Source organism: Blennius ocellaris (assembly GCF_963422515.1).
Source record: "Blennius ocellaris genome assembly, chromosome: 4".
In the NCBI taxonomy this organism is placed as follows: domain Eukaryota; kingdom Metazoa; phylum Chordata; class Actinopteri; order Blenniiformes; family Blenniidae; genus Blennius; species Blennius ocellaris.
In genome coordinates, this window is record NC_137653.1 from 2240798 (window position 1) to 2262683 (window position 21886).

The window sequence follows — 21886 nt, forward strand, 5'->3', positions numbered from 1 at the left end:
TTTTTTGTGTGTGGAGATTTTACCTCTCGGGCTTCTTTCTCCAGCAAAGCCTTCTTGTCTGTGGTCTTGAAGGCGTCCAGTGTGTTGGTGTTGTACAGCGTTCCGGCAGCCGGGCAGCAGCGAGCCGGAGTCGGAGCATCGCTGACGGTGGAATAATTACAAATAAAAAATGTTTAAACTCCACATTGACAAAGGCAAGGTTGTGCTTGAAATGAGATTCTTTCTTTATAACAAAAGATTCACACTGCTGGATAGTTAAGCCTCGAGTGGGACCATTAAAGTGTCTGACGTGGACAGAATTATTATTTAATACTGCTGATTAAGTTAATAATACATACATTTATAGTTAAATGTATTAAGTTCATTCAGCCTAACTTAGAAAAATGTCTTCTTAGTGAATTCACTTCCTCTAAAGTCGTGATTCGCCATCGTTTTTGTAACACCTACATTTCAAGGACTTTTTTTATTACTAAATGTTTGATACAAAAATGCTCATTTGATATTAAACAGATCAAATAAAGTTTAAAAGAATCACAACGAGGTTTGATAATGTGTTTAAATCAAGTTGTTGTTGTAGTTGTTGTCGCCTGCGGCTCAGTTGGTGAAAGGGTTCGTTCTCCCATCACTTGTTGATTAATTCTCTATTATACTTTGTGTTAAATATTTTTGGGGATTTTTAATTAACAAGAGAGACAAAACTAACTGTGATATTCATATATTTCTGTCCAAAAAGAGTTGCAAAGCTTTAATAACCCTACTACTTTCGAAAATAAAAAAGTCTTATTTTCTATCATGACAAAATTTTTATGAATATATATAAAATAATTCATAATTAGGTATTTATTATATACCATATTAATCATAAATGTGTTATAGTTGTAAGAAAACGTGTGTAAACCTTGTGGAATTTCTGCATAAATTGACCATAAAATGAGGTCTGATATTGTCACAACAACAAACAAACTGCCTTTTACTGTGTTAAATAATAGAAATTTTGAATAAAAGTAATTGTGAGTTGGGAATTATAAAAAAAAAAAGATATCTTATATACTTATTTACCTATATATATATATATATACACATATATATTTTTTTGTTTTATCACTTATAGCACAGATATACCTTGCATATGTATATTTTATTCCGTATTACTCTACTTTTATATGCAGTACCTTATATATAGATATACATCTTCATTAATCGTTGGCCCCCTCGCTGTCTGCCCAGACGTCTTAATGTCTTCTTGCTATACATAGAATGCCAGTTTTCTGTCATGAATGGCAGCAATCATCAATGGTGTGTGAACGTGTGTGTGTGTAAATTAGTGTGCGGCGATTTGAGGCATAGAGGTGGAAACACACCGTACAAGTGGAGTGTATTTACCATTCACTACAGTCTAACAAGTCAGAGGCTAATGTTTCATTTGTCGTCTCCTGTTGTGCCTATTCACCATCTCTACATCCGTCTCTGAAGTGGCCTTATTTACGCATCGCTGACAAGTGGAGAGGCTGACTCAGGATCTGACAGCAGATGCGACTGTGTTCCGTCTTTCCAATAACTGAGTTCTCACATCGCAGCTGTCGTCCGTCTGACGCCGCAGCCGGTGCAAAGGTGAACGATCTAAAAGGAGTCCAACGTTAATTGGCAATGATCCGCTCGGGTGGTTTACGAGGGCTTCCAGCTGAATTACAGGTGTAACAGTGACTTGTATGTAAACCCCACGATGGTACAGTCCAATATAACAAGCTAAATGTTTTCTTTTTATCCTTAAAACCTTTTCTGAACACATAAAACCAACAACACGATTAATTCCTTATTAAACCCGATTACACATACATAAAAAGACAACATGAGGAATTGTTGCAAAAAAAACCCCCTCAAATTAATCAAATATATATAAAAATCCACGCCAGTGTCACACATATGCTTCCAAAAATGAGTCAAACCTTTATTTTAATTGATCATATTATATATTTAAAAGGGAAATAATGTACACATTTACTGCTTAGAAATTAGTTTCTCTTCAAAAACAAAATATGATTTAATATAATATTAATATGATTCAATTGATTGATTCATTCTGTGTTTTCGCAATAAGCCTTACATGAGATTATACTGCATACATTTTTTTTTTTTATGTGTGAAATTTCCATTTAAGTCCCAGTGACAACCCAAACCTGCTATTTGTAAGCATTTACTAGTAGTTTTCATCACTTTGAATTCTCTTTAACACTGTTTTTTGAGAGCCTGGTTCAAAAATGATGGGCGATAGCACTCGAAGCAGTTTCTAAAATGGTGTGTATAAACACACGTATGAGGAGTTTAACTCATTGCAGTAGCTTCCTGGACTTCATTAAAGTAGATGGAGATCATTAAAACTGGTGCTTCATTTTCAAAGAAATGCCAGCGGTTCAGATTGTGTTTCTGCGTGCTTAGTTTGTGCAGTAAAAATAAATAAATACATAAATAAACAAGAAGGCCGTTGCTGGGCTAATCCCCCGCCGGAGGGCTTTATATTTTCTCACAAAGCCAGCTCTAAGGCAGCACACTTGGTACACTAGAGGGTGTTCCATGGGTCCTAGTAGAGAATTATGTAGAATCTGAAAGGTCTTCTTCATAAGCTATGTCAAAATACATCTCCAGAGCCCAAAAGGTGTTTTTATGCACTTAGTGACCCTGTGACCTGATATGCAAATTAGGTCATGGTCACCATGGTGCCCCTTCTCCCCAGGTGGAGTGTCCATGTGTGAAGTTTGGTGACTGTGGGCCCAGGAACTGCTGAGAAATGAGGAGAAATGTTTATATGAAAATACATGTATTGTGAAACCATGACGAGCAAACTTCTGTGTACTGGAGGTTATCCCTGGAGTGTGTATCATGTGTGTATAAAATTTCAGAGCCCTAGCTCAAAAACCTAGGCCTCCAGAGCCCAAAATGGGTTTTTAAGCACTTCGTGACCCTGTGACCTACTTAATATGCAAATTAGGTCAAGGTCACCATAGTATCCCTTCCCCCTCTGAGATGTATCCACATGTGAAGTTTGGTCACTGTGGGCCCAGGGGTTGCCGAGACATAGGTAGAAACGTTCGAACGGACGGACGCACGGACGTACGGAGACTGTTTCAAGATCCCCCTTTGGGGCCTATCAGCCACGGCGGGGGATAATAAAAAAGCAGCTTGTACTTACATATCAAAGGCGCTGTACTCCAAAGTCAAGCGGGTGGGCAAACCAACTGGATCGCCTTCGAAAAACAAACGGAGAAAGTTCAGTGGAGCACACGTTTATTTGTGTGACAGCGACTAATCCGCCGCCGTCGCGTCTCACCGTTGTAGTAGTATCCTTTGATGGACTTGGGACTCTCGTCCAGCCGGTAGTCGTTGAGCTTCTTCTGGGTGAGCTGGTGCCAGAACCCGGCCTCCAGGGCGCTGCTGAAGGGGGCGAACTGCAGCTTGAGCTCTGCGCTGGACGACGACGACGACGACGACGCCGCTTCACCAGGGTCGGACGACGCCATCTCGGCTTCACTCTCAAGTCCTTAGCGACCGCGAAGAGGAGAGACGAGGGCTGTGAAAACATGCATGTACGTTATATGATGAGGAAGAAGACGAACCTGCTGCCGAAACTGATGAAGAGGCCGACGCTGCGTAATTTATGGCGTTTTGACCTTGTGGGGTGAAACCCTTCACCACTTTGCATCTCTCTCACAGATTCACACGCAAAATCCACAGCGGCAGACGAAACTTGAATCGTCATAATTATATTGACCGAAGACGTGCAAGCGTCCAATGACTAAATGAGCAGCATCATGTGGCTTTTACAGCAGCAAAAGGATTTGTGTTTTTTCATGCATGTCAATTTGGGATTTGTAAGTGTGTGACTACAAGGACCTGTATTTGTATATCTCCACTCGCAAAATCCATTTATCAAAAGACAGAATGGAGAAATTAAGTACTGATGACAGACCTTGTTAGTATGTAATATTACTGACAAGGTCAATAAGACACACACACACACACACACAGACACACACCATGCGTACAAATTACATTACGCATGTACCAATCTAATTAAACATCTCATAACCGGCTCACTAATATAATTACGTACATACAAATGACAATATGCACATACAAATCAAGAATCACACATGTCCTTTTGCTGGTATGGTCGCCACCGGTTATGCAAAACACGGAAATTCACTTCACACACTACATGCACTAACAGTACACCTCCAACGTCAACCTATACACCCTTCTTCTTTCCCCAAACAAAGAAATGTTCAAACAATTAAAAACGGCAAAAGTACTCGATTCCAGCACATTGAAAACCTGCATGCTTAACTCAGTGAATTTGAACTAGCAACCTTCTCACTGTGCCTTTGGACCTCATTGTAAACGGTTCAAAGAAATGTACCTTCAGCTGCTCTGCCACCATTTTAGATTTGTTTTGATATCCACATTGGCTGACTACAACAGAAGGGCATCCGTGAGTGAAAATATCCTCCCTGGGCATGACGGCTTTTCTGCACTGTCTCATGAGAGGCGATACAAACATTTCAGAACTTGTAGAAACACTTAAAACTGGGTTTCAAAATCCCTCCTACACACACGACCGACCTTGACGACTGCAAAGCACTTCACGTTGGTCTTGAACACGCTTCAACCTCTCGCCTGCAGTGAGTGCAGGATGCTGGGTCTGTCCTTGAATCGCCCGCTTCCTTCGTTTGCTTCACTTCAAAATGATATTGTTTGCCTTTACAGCCTTGAAAGCTCTGGCTCCCAGCAAACTGACTGAAAACATGCATGCTTCCAGCCCACAGCGTTCCACTCAATTCTCATTGTGCCAACACACACTGGGGGATCGGGCTTTTGATGTTATGACACTTGAACACGAGAATCGTTCCTCCATCCATCCATCGACTATACCACTTTCTCCTACAAGGGCAGGGCAAACACACAGAGACGGAGAACCACATACATTCACACCTACAATGACATTACCTAACTTGACATGCATGTTTTTGAACTCTGGGAGGAAGTAAGAGTACCTGGAGAAAATACACATACACACACACACGCACAGAGAGAGAGAGAGAGAGTTAGAGAGAGAACATGCAAACTCCACACAGACAAGCCCGGCCAGTATTTGTTCTCACTGTGAAACGAGAGCACAAACCACACAAAGTTCCACCGTGCAGCCCCAGAGTCATTACCACTCCACATTACAACAACAATAAAGGGTCTTCGAGTCATAAGTATTTGTGTTTTAATGTTGTACTTTAATTTTGTGAGTGTGCTTTCATTAAATTTGGCACAAGATAGAAAGCAACTGCTCGTTGTAAAACGTGATATTGTTAGTACTATTAATCATTGTACAGATTTTATTATCTCTTTGCTCATTTAAATATGCAAGTTGCAATAAAATGCCTCATTGAATCTCATTCAATCCTACCGTCAATTAAATGAACTAGTATATATCCATCCACAGCTGTTTCCTGCTTCTTCTTCTACTTCTTCTCTAAATTGAAGGTTAAGCTATATTGAGGCTGAGTAAATCCCACTGCCTCCTGAAAACTATTCGTAGTGGTAAAGATTAGTTATATTTGTGGGATTGTTTACTTCTGTTCGCTGTGTAGTGAAGTTGATGGACACAGACCAGACAGTGAAAGCAGCAGCTTTGGCACGTGAAACGCTATCAAACACTCAAAGAAACGCTCCGGTTACGTCAAACACAAGACGAGACACGACCGCATAACAGAATAAATAGCATATGTTATCTTTACTGGCCACAGAAGGGGTTGACGTGTCAAACTGTTTGAGGCTTGTGCACTTACCACAGACTTTCACTTCCTGGTGACGCAATCACGTGATCGATGGATTTGTCAACAAAGCGGTGCAGTGTGGGTAAAATGTCGCTCCGTGTTAGCTTAGCTGCTAAGCAGATTCACGGCGCCACCGTCATCGAATAAAACACGAAAAACCAAAACAGCACCAAAAACACGCAAACGACGAAGCATGAGAACACAGACAGAAACCTGTAGGTGCCGTTTCTTTTCATTTCGGACACGCAGATGGCCGTAGTTGTACCAGGATGCAGCTGAAATGTTCCTGTTTTTTATGTCCTTTTCACCGGTTTAATACCATAAAGCAGCAGATGCATTGTGGGACCAATACAGGTTGAGCTCCAGTACTCTAGAATTGTAAGGAAGGAGCTACTCGCATATTTTCAGCAGGCTGGTTACCAGGAAGTGTGACATTTACCTTGGGAAACCGGACCATGCTTCAATAGTTTAGGGACCGTCGCCAAGTAACATTCCAGGAGTAAAACGCAGAATGCTCAATTCAGGTGCACGAAGGCAAAAGGTACAGGTGTTTGTTTTTTTTAAATTTAAGTTGGAAACCATTTTAAACCAAGAAAAGTACTGCATAGTTAGTAACTAATTTAATATTTCAGAAATGCAAAAGCAACAGGGATCTCCAGCCATGTTCCTTCCAGGGCCAGTGTGCTCCATGTTTTAGAGAGTTGCCTGATGCAACTTAAAGTAAACTAAAATAAGCTATTAAAGTAATTGAAATTCAGATAGCATCAAACACAACACAGCCATCATTTGGCACTTTTACAGTGAAAACCCCACAATTCCACCTGAGCAAACGTAGCCGATGGTGGAAAGGAAAAGAACTCCCTCTGGACAGGAAGAAACCTGCATAACTCAGGCTTTCTGCTGTTCCGTTTGGGGGTTTGGGGATAAAGACAAAAGGATCAGACAGAGACAAAGAGCAACAAGCAAACAGATATAAATCCACTCTCTGAAGACGGATAGGACCCAGAGGCTCGGACCACAAACTTCGATTTCCAGTGTCAGAAATCCTGCAGGAAGTTTATGTCACAACAAAACAAAAACAAAAAAAACAAGATTACTGTACTGACCTTGTTTTGTTTTGTTTTGGTTTATTTGGCGTCTGTGTGTGCTCAATGCTGCCCACTATAGTGATATCGAGCCTCTACTGTAGATGCACTGACTCCCTCACATCTGCTTTTCCATTGAGGTTTTAATGCAGCAAAACAACATTCTATACAGACACTAAATAAATGTGTTCATTTTCTTCAAAATAATGACATGATAAAATACAAACATTACATTTGTGAAGCACAGCAAGGAAAGTCCTCTCACAGTCTGTGTGAGGCGTTAGTCTTTAGTAGCAGTAGCAATATTTCTGGAAGTTGCATTCCCACCGTTTCCATGGAGATGGAGTTGAAGTGTTTTTTCTTGTTTGTTTTTTTTCACTTTATTTATCAGAGCCATTTATAGAAAGTTGTGTTTTCAGTTTATATTTTCACTCGAAAACATTTTTTAAATTAAGTTAATATTAAGTAAATAAGAAAATCTGAGCAGTTCTTTTTTTCTGAATTTATGAGATAATTATCTCATAATTCTGAGATGATTATCTCATTATTAGAGAAAAACAAACAATTTAAAAATTTTCAGAAAACCGTTATCATAAATTCAGAAAAACAGCCATTTAAAAAAAAATTAATGAATCTTTTCTCATAATTATGAGATAATTATTTCATTAATTCAGAAAAATAGAGTCATTATTTGTTTTGTCATGTGAATGCAATACACTTCCGTAGAAAAAAAATGGTTCATGAAAAAAACTTTTTATTTACTTATTTATTGAACTCAAAATTTAAAAAAATGGAATAATGATTTCTCCACTGAGAAAGACTGAGACACAAAGCAACAGTAGCTCATAATATAAAACAACAACAACAAAAAAACAGCTTTTTATCAAGAGATAATTCTTCTGTCTCCACAATCAATTGCCGTGCAGATTTTTCATGTTGCCCTTTGGGTAAATTAGTCGCTCACCCCTGCTTTAATCTAAAAATCCTTCAGGTTGTGGAACTCAGTGTACAAAAACAAAAAGAAAAATGATGTTGTTTCCACTTTGTGATGACGAATGGATGCTCTTTTAAGCGATGACCCCTGTCCTCCCCTCACCTTGTTCTTTAAAAAAAAACACCCTCATGTCCACTTCCATCACAAATTGCTCCCTGAGTTTAAAACAACTGAAACTCCTTGAGAGGTTCATGTCGTACATCTGTGCTGAAACCTTGTTACCATGGTTTTGTCTCTTCAGATCTTGTTTTATTGCATTCAGTTAACCACCAATTAGTTTCAACAATGATAATAATTAGAAGTAAAAGGTCCATTGTTTACAGAAAAGCCAAGACTGCGCCACGGATGTTGATCATTAGTTGAAAGTTTTCTCTTTACATCATCACACCTTTAATGACAGCTGCAGAACGCTGCTCCACTGTTTGATCAGCGAGCGCCACACCCGAAGGCAAACATTTCAAAAAAGGTCAAGTTTATCCCTCAAGCCCCACTGATGATAACCAATGGTTTGGATATTATATGTTCACATTAAATTGCACTCTGTAAATACTCATTATAAGTATTCTGCATTATATGATGTAGTATACAAAGTTCAAATGAGATTTATTAAAGTTATTAAAGCAGGGGTGTCAAACATAAGGCCTGTGGGCCTTTTTTCCCCCCTTTTATTTAACATTTCACTGTATTTTGCACCAGAAAGTATCATTAAATATGTTTTTGTGTTGAGATTTTAGTCATTTTCTGTAGTAATTGCTCAGCTTTGCCACAATATTGTAATTATCTTCACATAAACTCTGCACCATAACAAAGAAAAGCATAAAAGTTTACATTTTAAAGGTTACTTTGGCACTATTTTACTGGTGCAGCCGCCTCAAAATGAATTTGACACCCCTGTTTTAAAGCAAGGGTTTTACTCTCTGTACTTGAACAATAAAATGGTTTAATATGACCAGAAAGCACTTTATTGAGATATGTGTCCAGTTAATCATTGGCACTAAAATCCCCTTTGGCACAAAAGATATGAGGAACTGTTTTGTTTTTCTCTGGTAATTTTTCAAGAACATTTTTTTTTTTTTTTTTTTTTTTCAAAGCAGTGTGAAACAACGCAATTTCCTTCCCGTCACTGATGAGCAGTTAACCCGCCACAATCACGCTTGTGCATCTTCCTCCGGCTCTCTTCTCCCCCTCTGATTTGTTTGATTTGGCCGAGCTGTGACTCAGAGCTGCAGTATGTAGAATCTGAGGAGCGTTTCCTTTGAGCTGCACGATATTTCACCGATGTTTTGTCGCTTTGACACCAACCTGTGCAATATCACGAAAGGCTGATTGAGCCGAGATGAATTATGTTCCCACGCTCTGGTCATTCATCATGCTGTGTAAACTCATAATGACAGAATCTGTAATGGGAAAGGTGAGTGGAATTAATTCACATAATTGGCTTTACTATAACCTTTTTAAGCGACTGACAGCCCTCTTTATTTCTGGCAGAAGTCTGGAGTGTGACAGGAAGTAAAAAAAAAAATGACCAAAAAGTCAACAAACTGCTCACCCTTAAATTCTGACATGAATATTTCAACTTCTTCCTCCTTCGATTCTTTAAACTTCAACATAGGATCATTTAAAGTAGCAGGATCAAAGCATCTGACAGTAAGATTTATCTACGATAAAGCCATCAGTATGACATGATAATAACATTGATCACAGATCTATACCAACTTTTTTTTTTTTTAACAAATGTCCCTCTAAAATAAAAAAGTATTTTGATGGGATTCAGTGTTTTATATAACATTTTGTACCGGTTGTTGTCTCTTCATTTATACTGAATCATGATAAGTGGCATTATTCTTTATTAAGCTGCTGCATTACACCAACCCAGAATTACAATAACAATAGTTATAATGCATGTGTAGACGTGTGTGTGACTCTCTCCACCTCATCACGGTTCAAAACTCCCTAAAAACTATAGTGTGCATCAATAAAGAGGAAAAAAACAATTCTTACTTTATATATTTGTGCTTAAGTGAATCTCAGAACCTTGATTTTTGTACTCTTCCTTCAGTAAAGAAGTGGAATTGGTACTACTTATATCTTCGTTCCATTTCATACAAAATTGATGTTTTGTCACTGCAGCTCCATGTAGGAGCTTCTGAGTGTGTGAAATATTGAATCAATGCCAGTGCTTTACATGAGATGAGAATTTATGATTGCTTTCCTCACAACTCCGGGGAATAATATTTGACATGAACAGAGGTGTCTACATCACATCCCAGCAAAAGCAGATGAGTGTAAACAGCCGTTCCGTCAGTTCGCACAGAGTAGAAAAACGAATCTGTAAAAAAAAAGAAAAACGTACATAAAATAAATATTAATATTTTCCACTGATTTGTGTTAAAGATGCCTTTTCAGTATGACATATACACATTTTTGACATTTTGTTAAGTAAAAATTGCTGAATTTGAGTATTTTGTCGATGAAATCCGGGGCAGAAATCCCAGGTGAGGCAGTGGAGGGCTGAGCCTCATGTCTGACTGTGATCCAATACAACCTGGGTCACATGACCTTTCTGCTCCTCAGCATATCAACAACATGAACTTTACTCTAGTATTATTCTACAGCAGGACTCTCTACAGCCTGGGTCCTGTCTTTAATGTACGTGTGAGAGAATCCTTCCTGCTGATCGTCACAATAAAGCGCACAGAAAAGTCAAGCCAGTGAGGCAGGCAGTACCCTGCCTCACCTCAAGGGGGCGTACCTGAACTGAGTTTTGGTCATAATCATTGAGATGGAGGTTTTTTTTTTTTTTTTTTAAATAATATAGGAGTAATTTGAAAAAAATTCAAGTATGTGATAACTAAACTTTTGGCCTAAAATACATTTTTTCTTATCATTTTGATAAACAACCTTTATTAAAATTGATTAAAGCACCAGAATTTAAAGTTTGAAAAATAACAGAATTTTTTTCACTGAAGATCAAAATTATTTCTCTATACTTTAATGAGTTTACAGTAAATATGAATATCTTGGGTGCGCTATCCATCTCTATAAAAGAAACTTTCTTTGGAGGACAAACACATTCCAGTGTTTGTGTTTGTGTTTGTGTTTGTGTCAGTGTGACTGAAAGAGGACTTCTGATGATATGAAGCTTTTCCAGTTGATGCTGTTGGATGAAGAGTGAAATAAGAAGCTCTTTTCAGTTCTTACATTGTAAATCTGAGTCCAGAGGAGTCGGTGCCTCACCAGCCATGAACCTCACCACACCTCATTGGTACTTTCAAAATAATGAGTTTTATTTAAAACAGTGTTGTGTGAACGGGATGTAAATTAATCAGCTGCGTGTGCTCTTTGTAGCTTTACTTCATGTTCAGATCCCTCAAATACAAAGAGTGACAAAGGACAAACCCTGGAGTGCACACCACGGACACTTTGTAAGTATGAGGCGAACCACTCAGAACTGTGCAATCAACAAAATGACTTTAAATCCAACGGCTCACAAATGTCTTTTTGGTTTGGCATTAGAGAAGAAAATAACTTTGCATTATTTCAGTAATGGGAAAACAACGTGACAGGAAACATAATGAGGTGTGAACTTTATATTCTCGTAAATCTGTGTCTTCTTTGCTCACATTCATAGCAAAAAAAAACAGAACTTTAAGAAGACGTTTCTTGTCTTTCACATTGTGGGCCACCGCCAGGGCAGAGACAATACATTCTTCCTCGTCCTCTCAAATCATTTTGAGCTTTCAAGTGCGATACACACATTCTATTATCAGAAGGTAGCGCAGAGAAAATAAATAACATGGCGTTGTGACACATGTCATGCACGTTATAAAAGCAAAACCAGGCACATACAAGGTAAATACAATCACTTTTCTTTTTTCTTTTTTTACATTCCCACCGTGTAGTACCATTCAGAGCTGTGTCGCTTTGTTCCGTCACAGTTGCATGTGGAGAATATTTCTGAACACCCGTTTAAAGTTCCCATTGCACAGCGGGTATATAAAAGGGTTGAGAGTGGAGTTGATGTAACCCAGCCATATGGTGAACATGTGGAGGTCGTGGCGCACGCACTCCCTGCAGAACGCCATGACCATGAACGCTATGAAGTACGGGATCCAGCACAACAAGAAGGCGGCGATGATGAAGCCCAGCTGCTTGGCCGCCTTGTGCTCCTTGTGGATCCTCAGGCTCTGGATGCGCTGGCACGACTGGTCGATGAACTTCTGCCAGGCCTGCTTCAGGGTCGCCGCGTTGCCCGAGTCCAGTTCCACGCCTCCGACCTCCTCCTCGGCCCAGGGCGGCGCCCGCCCGGGGTCGTAGCCGCCGCAGAGCACCGAGGCGTACCTCCGCATGTCCGTCACTTGGCCGATGTCGCACACTCCGCTCGCCGAGTTCGGCACCGTGACGTGACACTCGTTCAGCGACGCCTGGAGCTTGCCGTCGTTGCTCCCCGCCGTGCACGCCCCCTCCTGCGTGGCCGCCGGCTGGCCCGGCGGAGGCTCCGCGGCAGGCGGCTTCTCTTCGGTGGACGTGGAGCACCGCTTGGCCCTCGGTGCCATTCGGAGTCTTTGCGCCGTCATGGTAAGCAGTGACGTCTGTTGGCACTTCACGCCGATCTTTCTGTGAGTCCTCCGGGGACCGCACTTCGCTTTGTCGGACTCGTTGAGGGAATATGCTTGATCCAGGGTGTTCTGGTCCAGTAGTCGCTCCTTCTTTGAGAATTTCTCCGAAACTGCGGTTTCCCTCTTGGGGGACCTGCAGTCACTTTTCTTTGGCGTTTGATCAATCCGGCCATTCTCGTTTTCCCCGAAGGAGTCAGACGGATGAATAATCCTCTCTCGGTCCCTTAGATGTTGCCTCACTGCTAAGTAGATATGTGTGTAAAACCACAGCATCATGACAGAAGGAACGTAGAAGTTAAATACCGCCGTAATTACTTTAAACCACGTGACAAAACGAAAATCTGTGTCACACTGATTCTCCTCTTCGGGTTTCAGGTCCACGTGTGTGAAGGACCTCCATCCTAAAATGGGAATAATCCACATCATCGACAGCAGCCAGGCGCCGGAGATCATCAAGCTGGCCTTCCCACGCGTTCGATATTTCAAGTATTTCAGCGGCTGCCGGACGGAGCGGTACCGATCCAAGCAGAGGATGAACAGGCTGAAAATGGAGGCGGTGCTCGCCACGTAGTCCATGATCAGCCAGAACTGACAGACGGCCCGTCCCAGCTTCCATTCGTCCTCCAGCAAGTAGACCAGGTTCAGGGGCATGACGGTGGCGCCGACGATCAGGTCCGCCACCGACAGGCTGACGATGTAGAGATTCCCCACGGTGTGGAGGCTCTTCTCCCGCTTCACGGCGTAGAGCACCAGCACGTTCATGGTGACGGTGAGGAGCGAGAGGAGCCCCAGACAGACCCCCAGCAGAGCGTTGTGGAAGTGGCCGTTCGGGTTCTGATCGCCCCTCGGCGGCTCCGCGTCGGGGAGGACGCTCCGGCCGTGGTTGCCGTAGCCGGCGTAGCCGTCGGCGCCGAGGCGCGGAGGATCCGTGACGGACGGAAGGACAGATTCCATCTCTGCTTGGGTGAGACGGACGCCTCGAGGATCCGGTTACATGGTGGAAAGCCGGGGTCTCTTTCGCTGCAGATTACAACGCTGGTGTATGGGCGGGTTTTAATGGCGCCGTTGCCCCCGGTAACAATGTTTTCTACTTTGGTTCTGACGCCGGCGGGGCGGCGACGAGGTGTGAAAAGATTTTTCCTCGTTACCGAGAATCAGCATTTCTTAATTCTGTTGTCCATTTTGTTGCAAAACCAAGCTGGTGATGTCCTGGAAGAAAAAAACACAAAACAAACAGATATTTCACAGGTTAGATTTGAGTAAATCACAGCTTTTTGTAAAAAAAAAAGAAAAATAACATCATACAACATACTATATATATATATAAGACATAAAATGTCATAAAATGTGTTTGCAAGGAAACTCGTGAAAGAAAAGAAGAACACGTGAAACAAAAAATGCTTCAGCATAGAAAAATCTGAAATATTGGAAACAAACTCCGACTGTATTCTTTCTACCTTTTTGGTATGAAAGTGCAGACTGAAATGTCTTTGCCTGCCCGTCTTCCACTGTCCAGCTGGCTTTCTTTATCACTTCCAGCAAATCCCATAAACAACACAGCGTGCAGACAAACGGCGTCGCTGGTTGGAAGGGACCCTCGGAAAACGCTGCGAGTGTCGGGAGATGGAGTCTCTTGAGATTCTAAGAGCCGACAGAGCAACATGCTTGAATGTGAAAAGCTCAGCAAGACCTCTCAATATTAAAACATATCAATACGCTGCACTAAAAGCATTCGTCCAGCCTGTATTGATCTTTAATGGTGCCGGCGGCTATAAAACAGTTGCCATGGATGCAGGTGAAATTTTTACACAAAACTTTTTTCAATATGTGATGAATTGGTGGCTGACGTCATTTGTACCTTTCAGGTCAAGTCACTTCACTTATACAACAAATGAAGGACGTAAGCAGAGGACATGTGCCACCAATAAAATCTATCTATCTATCTAATATCTATCTATCTATCTATCTATCTATCTATCTATCTATACTCAAGATACACTCAGATGGAGGATAGAAGACAGAAATGTCAAGCTGACAAGTCTTGCATACCCAGTGGGAAAACAACAACACTTTTGGTGCAGCTGAGAGATTTTAGTGGTGCTTCTTCCCAAAATGACTCAGTCTGGCATCACAGTGTAAGATGGAAATTGGCCAAAATCTCCAAGAAAGAAAAAGAAAGCCTCTCCTCCAGGCAGGCAGCCTTCACTGTGACAATTCAAGGGGATCTGATTATTGAGGGCAGCTAATTAAACCTAGTGAAACTTAATTAATTGGGTCAGTTTGTTAGTGTTTTAACCAACTCCTTCCACCAGTCACATGAATGAAACCTATTTAATGAAACAGGTGTCATAGCTTGAGCTTGTAATAATGATAATAAAAAAAAAAGCTTTACATGTTTGAAACTCGGGGTGATTTAAGGCTACTTTGCTTTGAATGTGAGGAGAATGCGTCATTTTAAATCACTTTTTCCTGTCTGTGAACACTCTCGGTGTGTATACAGCATCTGCCTCTGCAATGCAAACATTTTGGTCCCTGCATTACTCACCACAATAACAAAGCATAACGAGGTAAAGAAAAAAGAGGAATGGATGGGAGAAATAAAGCTTTTTCTGCCTCAGCAGTGCTCTTTAGAAATCGGCTATTTATCCAGTTCTAATGGGAGCAATGTGCTTATCTGTAATTGTCATTGCCAGCATGATTTTATTACAATCGAGTGGGAGCACAACCAGCCTAATCAGACTATCTTTGTCCGTGTTTTGACCTGGTGGAGTATTCCCGCTGTGTGTGTGTTTTTTTTTTTTCTTCCTTTATTAACATGAACAATGTGTCTGTGCCAAGTCGGAGCGCAGAAAAGCACCTGTGGAGCTGCGCCAGGAGCGCGCGCAACTTTCAGCCCAGCATGCGCATTATGTCACACTTCAACATGACATTTGCTTTGGAATAAAATAAACAAAAACAATTTAGAAAGAAAAACAAAAACAAAAACAACCAAGACTTGATCAAAGGATTATTCCGAAAAATGTAAGAAGGAAATAATTTCCGACTTACCAGTAATGTTCAGGGGAAATCCTCTTCATTCCTGTCAGTATCCGGCTTGAACTCAGTGAAGGACGGAGGCTGTAAAGCCCAGAGAAGGCGTCTCGCTCTCTCTCTCTCTCTCTCTCTCTCTCTCTCTCTCTCTCTCTCTCTCTCTCTCTCTCTCTCTCTCTCTCTCGTTCTCCCTCCCTCCCTTAACACTTCTCTTATCGCACCCCGGTTAAAAATGACTTTTCACCTGACGAGATGACGCATTGTGAATTGCGCCATGATCCAGTGCGTAATGCAGTAAACGGAAGGGTCTCTGAGAGAAACTTCAAGCAATGTTACGGGAAAGTACATGATTGTTTAATGAAAAATGCTCCGCCGATAAATATCTGGGGTTTATTCACCCAGAGATGAGACATTTCGTGGAAGAGATCAGTAGGTATGTGTGTGTGTGTGTGTGTGTGTGGGAGGGGTGGATGGATGGATTTTACATCCATCCATCCATCCATCTATGCATCCATTCACACAGACATTTAATACACAGAGGAGCTCAGTGAACAGGATTCCAAGCCAAAAAAAAGAACCACTAAAATGCCAAGATGGAAAACCTGTTAAAAGCACGATACAAAGGAACAATAAATAAAACCAGGTCTGGCCTCCGCTGAATAGAAAATGAAAAATAAAATACAACAACACCTCTACTTTGAGTTTCTCCCTGATGGGGGAGCTCCTCCTGAATCATAATAACCGAGGCCATCCTGCAGGGGGAAAAAAACACAAATTCTATGTTGTACTTTTTATACTCAAGTTGTTCACCAGATGTAAGGGCTGGGATTTATATTGACCAGCAGACAGAGAGTTGTTCTTCATCTTTGTCGTCCTGTATAGCGACTGCTAAGCTGCAGCTGGTTGCCCTGATGTACAACGGGGCTCGTGATCCCATCTCCTTCAACCCATCATGTGTTCTGTTGGCTGACACACTCACCACGACGCTACATGTGTCAGATAGCATTCATTTTCATGCAAAATGAGTACGTGAGTCAGCGTGTGGTGCTCGGCACGGACAATCGGAAGTCTGATGTGAATCTGAAGGTTTCTGGAACTGGAGACTTTGACTGACGAACAACGTAAACCTGCTGCTGGTAGATAGAGCCTGTTCGACTTTCTGATCCGCACTCGGCACAATTGAACCAGTTTGGGTTTATGGTTGTTCTCCAAAGACCTGTCAGCAGGATTTAAACCAGAAAACCTCTGGTTACATGCTTTCTTCCATCACACCGGAGTGATTAACCTGACGCTGTCATGGAGAGGTGGCAATGAAATCTTTCATAGTTTATTATACTTTGTGCCAAGCAGGCGAATGGGAATAACAAGCTGGTGCACCACCGACATCCTACAGTGTATTTATTAATTGATTAAAGGATTTTAGTCATGATGTTTATCCATTTGTCTGACGTTTGTCCAGTAGGGAGGATTCAAAGGCAAAACTTGAGACCGTTCACTAGTTAGGATCACGTGAAAATGCTCGACAGGTTCAAAAGCCTTTTTTTTTTTCAAAAAGAAAAAAAAAATGACGGAAACTGGAGAAAGAACAAGCATTTAAAAAGATAGTAAAAAAACAACCATGCCAACCACTTGATGATGAGACAAAGTGACAGACATTCAATGAGACTCAGGTGGAATCAGTCAGGTGAGGCGGCGAGGTCAACAGGTGGAAACTAACAGCAACTATTGCACAGGAAAGATTAGTGGACAGAAATTTACACGACATAGAAGAAAGTCGATGCATGAATGTAGGAGCAATATATATATACTAAGTCTTGACAGTTGCCTTAATAAGTGAAAGATCATTATCTGCAGAGGTGAGACTTTATACAAATAGACATTTTCACAAGCTTTCAGTTTCCAGGAAAGCTGTTCTGCACTTAAGGCCAAGGAGATATATATATATATATAAAGGGAAATACGAATTGGTAAATGCAATAAAAGGCCAAAACACTTCTGGTCTTGTTTGGCTCTCGTGTTGCTGTTGGTGCACGATGATACTGACTAGGCGTATATAAAGTATAATCTATACCTGTACCACACAATAAATAGAAATAATTCATCATGTTACACAATTAACTCACAACGGGCACATTTACAAATGAACGGCCACTATTTTGTCAAACTTCCGCTCCTTTCCGACATGGCGTCGCACGGCTCATAGCCTGCATGGCTAAGATTAACTACAAACAGGTTGGATTCACTAAAGGAATCAATAAGTTGTACATTTAAAAAAGAAACCATCAGTCATCTTCAATGAATGAATGAGTTGATTAATGTTTCACCTGAACAAAGTCTGCTTTAATACGCAGCACAGTTAATGTGTACGGAATCAAGAAGCAATTAAACCAGCACGATATTCAAAATATCCTCTATAAACTATATTTTACTGGCAACCTGTCCAAGGTGTATCCCAGCCTGAACAGGACGAAGTACAGAAGATGGATGAGTGGATGAAGATAACTTTTAGGACTCATGAATGCAGAACGGCTAGTTTTAGTCTGTCGTCACTATTCCTACCTGCTATAGTTATTTGTTTTCTGATGACATGTGATCTCTGGTCAAAAGGTAATGCGATCAGGATAAAATTGATATTTCTTGTCGTGTGGAAACCTTCTGACACGTCTCCATCCTCAGCTCAGACCTGTTGTGCCATCTAAGGTGAGACAAATGACTTCCTCTGGCACCCGGGACGGATGTAGTCTTAAACACGCTTATATCATCCTGTCGTCCTTTTTCAGCCTGCGACTGATTAAAAACCAACAAACTACTAGAATGACAGTTTCTTCTGCGCATGCGCCGATGTGAGAGCGGCAGCTGCGAGTTCGTCATCTGCCACAGATCCAAACTGCTAAAGGCCTCCTCAGGGTCGCGGCTCCATGTTCCGGGCATGGCTGTTGTGTGGCTTGTCGCAGACACAAAGTCGAAATGTGATTCTTGGAAAATAAAATAATGCCTTTAAAGGGTGCTGATATGATGGATTTTTAACTTGTTTTGTGCAGCACCTGCTCCCACGTGTCGGTCACAGTCACAACAATGAACTGCTGAAGGTAATTTCAGCTGGGTGCAACAAGCAGTGTGGGATTAATGGTGAAAAATAAATGGAATGCTGTCACTATCCATGATGGGAGAGCTGTGGGCGACAACAAGAAAGAAGGACAGGAAGAAAGGCCGGGGGGGGGTCAAGTGAGACAGAGAAAAAGAAGCATCAGATAACAAGAATGAAGGACGGGACCACAAGTGTGTGTGCGTGTGCGTGTGCGTGTGCATGTATGTGTGTATGTGTGTGTGTGTGTCTCGCCAGATGCCTGAGCTCCCTCTTGACACAGGATCTCAAGATGTTGAACCCCTCGACCCCTTCGGGAAAAATCCTGCTTTTCGACAAACCCCATTAAGTTAGTCAACGCGTGCTGCTCTGTGGCGAAAAAATAAATAAATCGAGAGCTTGACTGTCTTCAACAGGAAGCCAGCACCAATGGTTGCCTTAGAAATCCTTTGCTTGCGCCACTGAAATAAGCAATAACTGTATTTATAGTTGCATATTCATTCACGTTTTATTTCAGTTTTATGCAGCGGATACCTTCTGATTATGTGTGAAAGCAGGATCAACTCTGGACAGGTCACCAGAACGTCATGTTATTAAACTAATGCGTGCACAGGAGGGAACATGCAAACTAATCATTCATATCCCACAGACAAAGGTAAAATACGCACCAATAAGACTCAAATAGACCAGTTGTGATGTTTCCCTTGCGCTATCAGATTTATTTGTGTCTGCCCCTGCCTGCAGGTGGTGTCTGTGTGAACGTGTACGTCAGAGGTCTGATTTCATTAAGTTCAATCTGTACAATGGGAGCCCTTAATAGTCCGTAATTACAGTTTGTTAGGAAAACAGCAGGTCTGTTTCAGTGCATTGTTGTGTGGTGCAATTATTCCTCTAACACTGAGCCGCCAGGTGGTTTCCGTAGAAATCCAACCTGCAGATTCCATAACTATTATTTATGGGCTTTTTCTTGTGTTTTTTTTTTTTTTTTTTAATGAATGGGTCTGAGCAGCAGTAATTCAGAATGACAACATGCCTCATGACTGTGAGAAGACTCACAGGTCAACAGTGACATCTGCTGGTCAAATCGGTCCACTGCAGAAACTCTCCATCAAGAAGGCAATGGCCTATGAGAGCGTCCTCTGGGGGCAATGTCAGGTTTAGGCTACAGACATTTATTAAATCTGCAAGAAAGAAGAAGACAACAAGAATGAACATTGGTTTTACTCGCGAGGAGAATGAACAGGAGGCGCCCAAGTTCCACCTCCGACCCACTCTGAGCTCCCTGCCATTCTCCTGCGCTTTTATTTAGATTAACAAATGGGAGGGTTTACACAGGAAAAAGAAACACATTGCTATGCTAGACATTTGTAGAGAATCGCAGTGTGATGGAGGCGTGGGATTCTACCGAGACATCAGCTGAGGCAAGGTTGCAGTGTTCTTGCTTATCAGCCTCCGTCACAGTGCCCCTGCCAAGGCAGAACACATGTTTATACAAAGTTAAAACAACAGCGTCTGAGTTACGCTGCGAAATAAAGACAGAAGGAATAAGATTGAGATTAAGCATGAATATGGAAACTATATATATAAAAACACTCTGACATATCCCCCCTGTTTTTCATATTCTTGCCTACAGTCTCACATCACTTATTTTTTATTATTATTTTTCATCTGTAAGATCATTTTTGCAAGAACACAACTGTTACTTTTACTAGGAATCTTCAGAGTCTGGGAAAAGGTCGGGCAAGGATGGAAAATCGTCATCCTCGCTAATTTCAGAGCTATGGTCAGCATTCCCCAACAATGGATAAGCCGGCGCCAAGTCCTGTTTCATGGGAGAGATAGGAGTGTTGATTAGGCGGGTGAGAAGTGCGCGGATACATGGAACGCAACAACAACCACACAGAGTGAGAATGGCCGTGAAGGTAGCCAGGGACATCAAAACAGACATTACTAGAGCTTTGTATCTCCCAAACAGGTCAACCCAACCATTCCACATCGATGTGTCGACGCCAGAGTGATCTTTCATCTTTTTATTCAAAGTACGAAGACCCTCCAAGGCGTGTGTGAGTGTTCCATCTGCTGCTGTGTTTGCGCACACGCCCCCCCTGTCCGCCAACAACACATCAACTGCGATACGCGTCTGAAAAGCCATTGTCGATGTTGCTGAAAGCTGCTCATGAACTGCTGAAAAACCCACTTCTGTCCAATTCCCCAAACGCTGAACATTATAGTGAATGTAGTTTATTCTGTCAACATTTTTATTAGGAGTGATAGGAAAAATCATGTAAACATCAGTCTGCAACAATTTCTCAGAGATTTGAGCTACCTGCAGGGGAAGGAGTCTACTGGAATGATTAAAGTTAGTGCACAAAATCCTTGAGCTGGCTTAGGAAGGCCATCATGGATTTTGTTTGGGCCACACCACCACCACACGTCTGCTCATGCTCATGGTGTGAATTTGGCTGGAGCTTGAACTGTTTCAAGGCACCAGAAGTTGTTTAGGCTTCCAAGGAAATGTTTAGGGTTTGTGCTCGTGATGTTTATGCAGGTGAAGTTCTGAGGTGCTACGGTGTTATGAAAGAGTGTCTTGAGCTTTGTCATGGTTGTGAGTGGAAAGGTTTTGTCTCGGTGTTTGCAGGTTGCGTCAGGGTTGTTTTCTTGCATCAGATCGATGCTTCCGCTATTAAAGTTCCCCAGCTGGTATCTTTTATGTCATTAGTTAAGTAGTCAGTAAGTCTGTTTGGAATAACAGTACAGCACATTTTCATATGTTGACAATGAGACAATGTCTAAAAAGAAATAAAATTAAAAAATCAAAAGTACCTCCTATCTAAGGCATCTGTTCCTGTCTCGAAAATTATTTTCCCCAAAAATTTAAATGTAAACTAAGTATTTGTTTTTCCTTAAACAGTCATTTAAACTGAATTTATTAATATTAAACAATTGAAGTTGATTTTGTTGGCGGTGCAGCAACATCAGTTCAGGATCCACCTGCAACATCTCACATCAGATTAGACAGTTCGATTATTTTATTAATGATCAACCACCAAAGAAAGACTGACTTTAAATTATTGTCATTAGAATTTATTCTATGTGCTCCTTTTTACCAAATGTGTCTTTTGAAGATTATCTTTTAACTCTCATCATGTTTTTTTATTGCTTTTATATATTTATTGGCATTCCCCTTTTTATAACAGAAATAGAAAACATTAAATAATCTGTTACCTTTAATTCAACATTACTTTTGATTT

At 41.3% G+C, this 21886-nt stretch overlaps 2 protein-coding genes across 2 annotated transcripts in view; both read right to left on the reverse strand.

Moving 5' to 3' along the window:
• Positions 1-6124, reverse strand: part of atg7 (ATG7 autophagy related 7 homolog) — a gene marked incomplete at its 3' end in the record, with an annotated part of 47344 nt that extends 41220 nt beyond the window's left edge. Inside the window, exons 1-4 of the mRNA XM_080495335.1 lie at positions 5835-6124; positions 3326-3565; positions 3188-3242; positions 24-141 (exon numbers count right to left, since the gene is read on the reverse strand). Of these exons, the coding sequence (XP_080351461.1) occupies positions 24-141; positions 3188-3242; positions 3326-3515 (363 nt within the window). The 5' untranslated portion in view covers positions 3516-3565; positions 5835-6124. The remainder of the gene's footprint in view (positions 1-23; positions 142-3187; positions 3243-3325; positions 3566-5834) is intronic.
• A 5709-nt stretch (positions 6125-11833) lies between these two features.
• Positions 11834-13474, reverse strand: hrh1 (histamine receptor H1; the record flags this gene model as incomplete). Its single annotated transcript, XM_080495336.1, has 1 exon — positions 11834-13474. The coding sequence occupies one exon, from the start codon at positions 13472-13474 to the stop codon at positions 11834-11836; it is 1641 nt and encodes a 546-aa protein (XP_080351462.1).
• Between the last annotated feature and the right edge of the window lie 8412 nt (positions 13475-21886).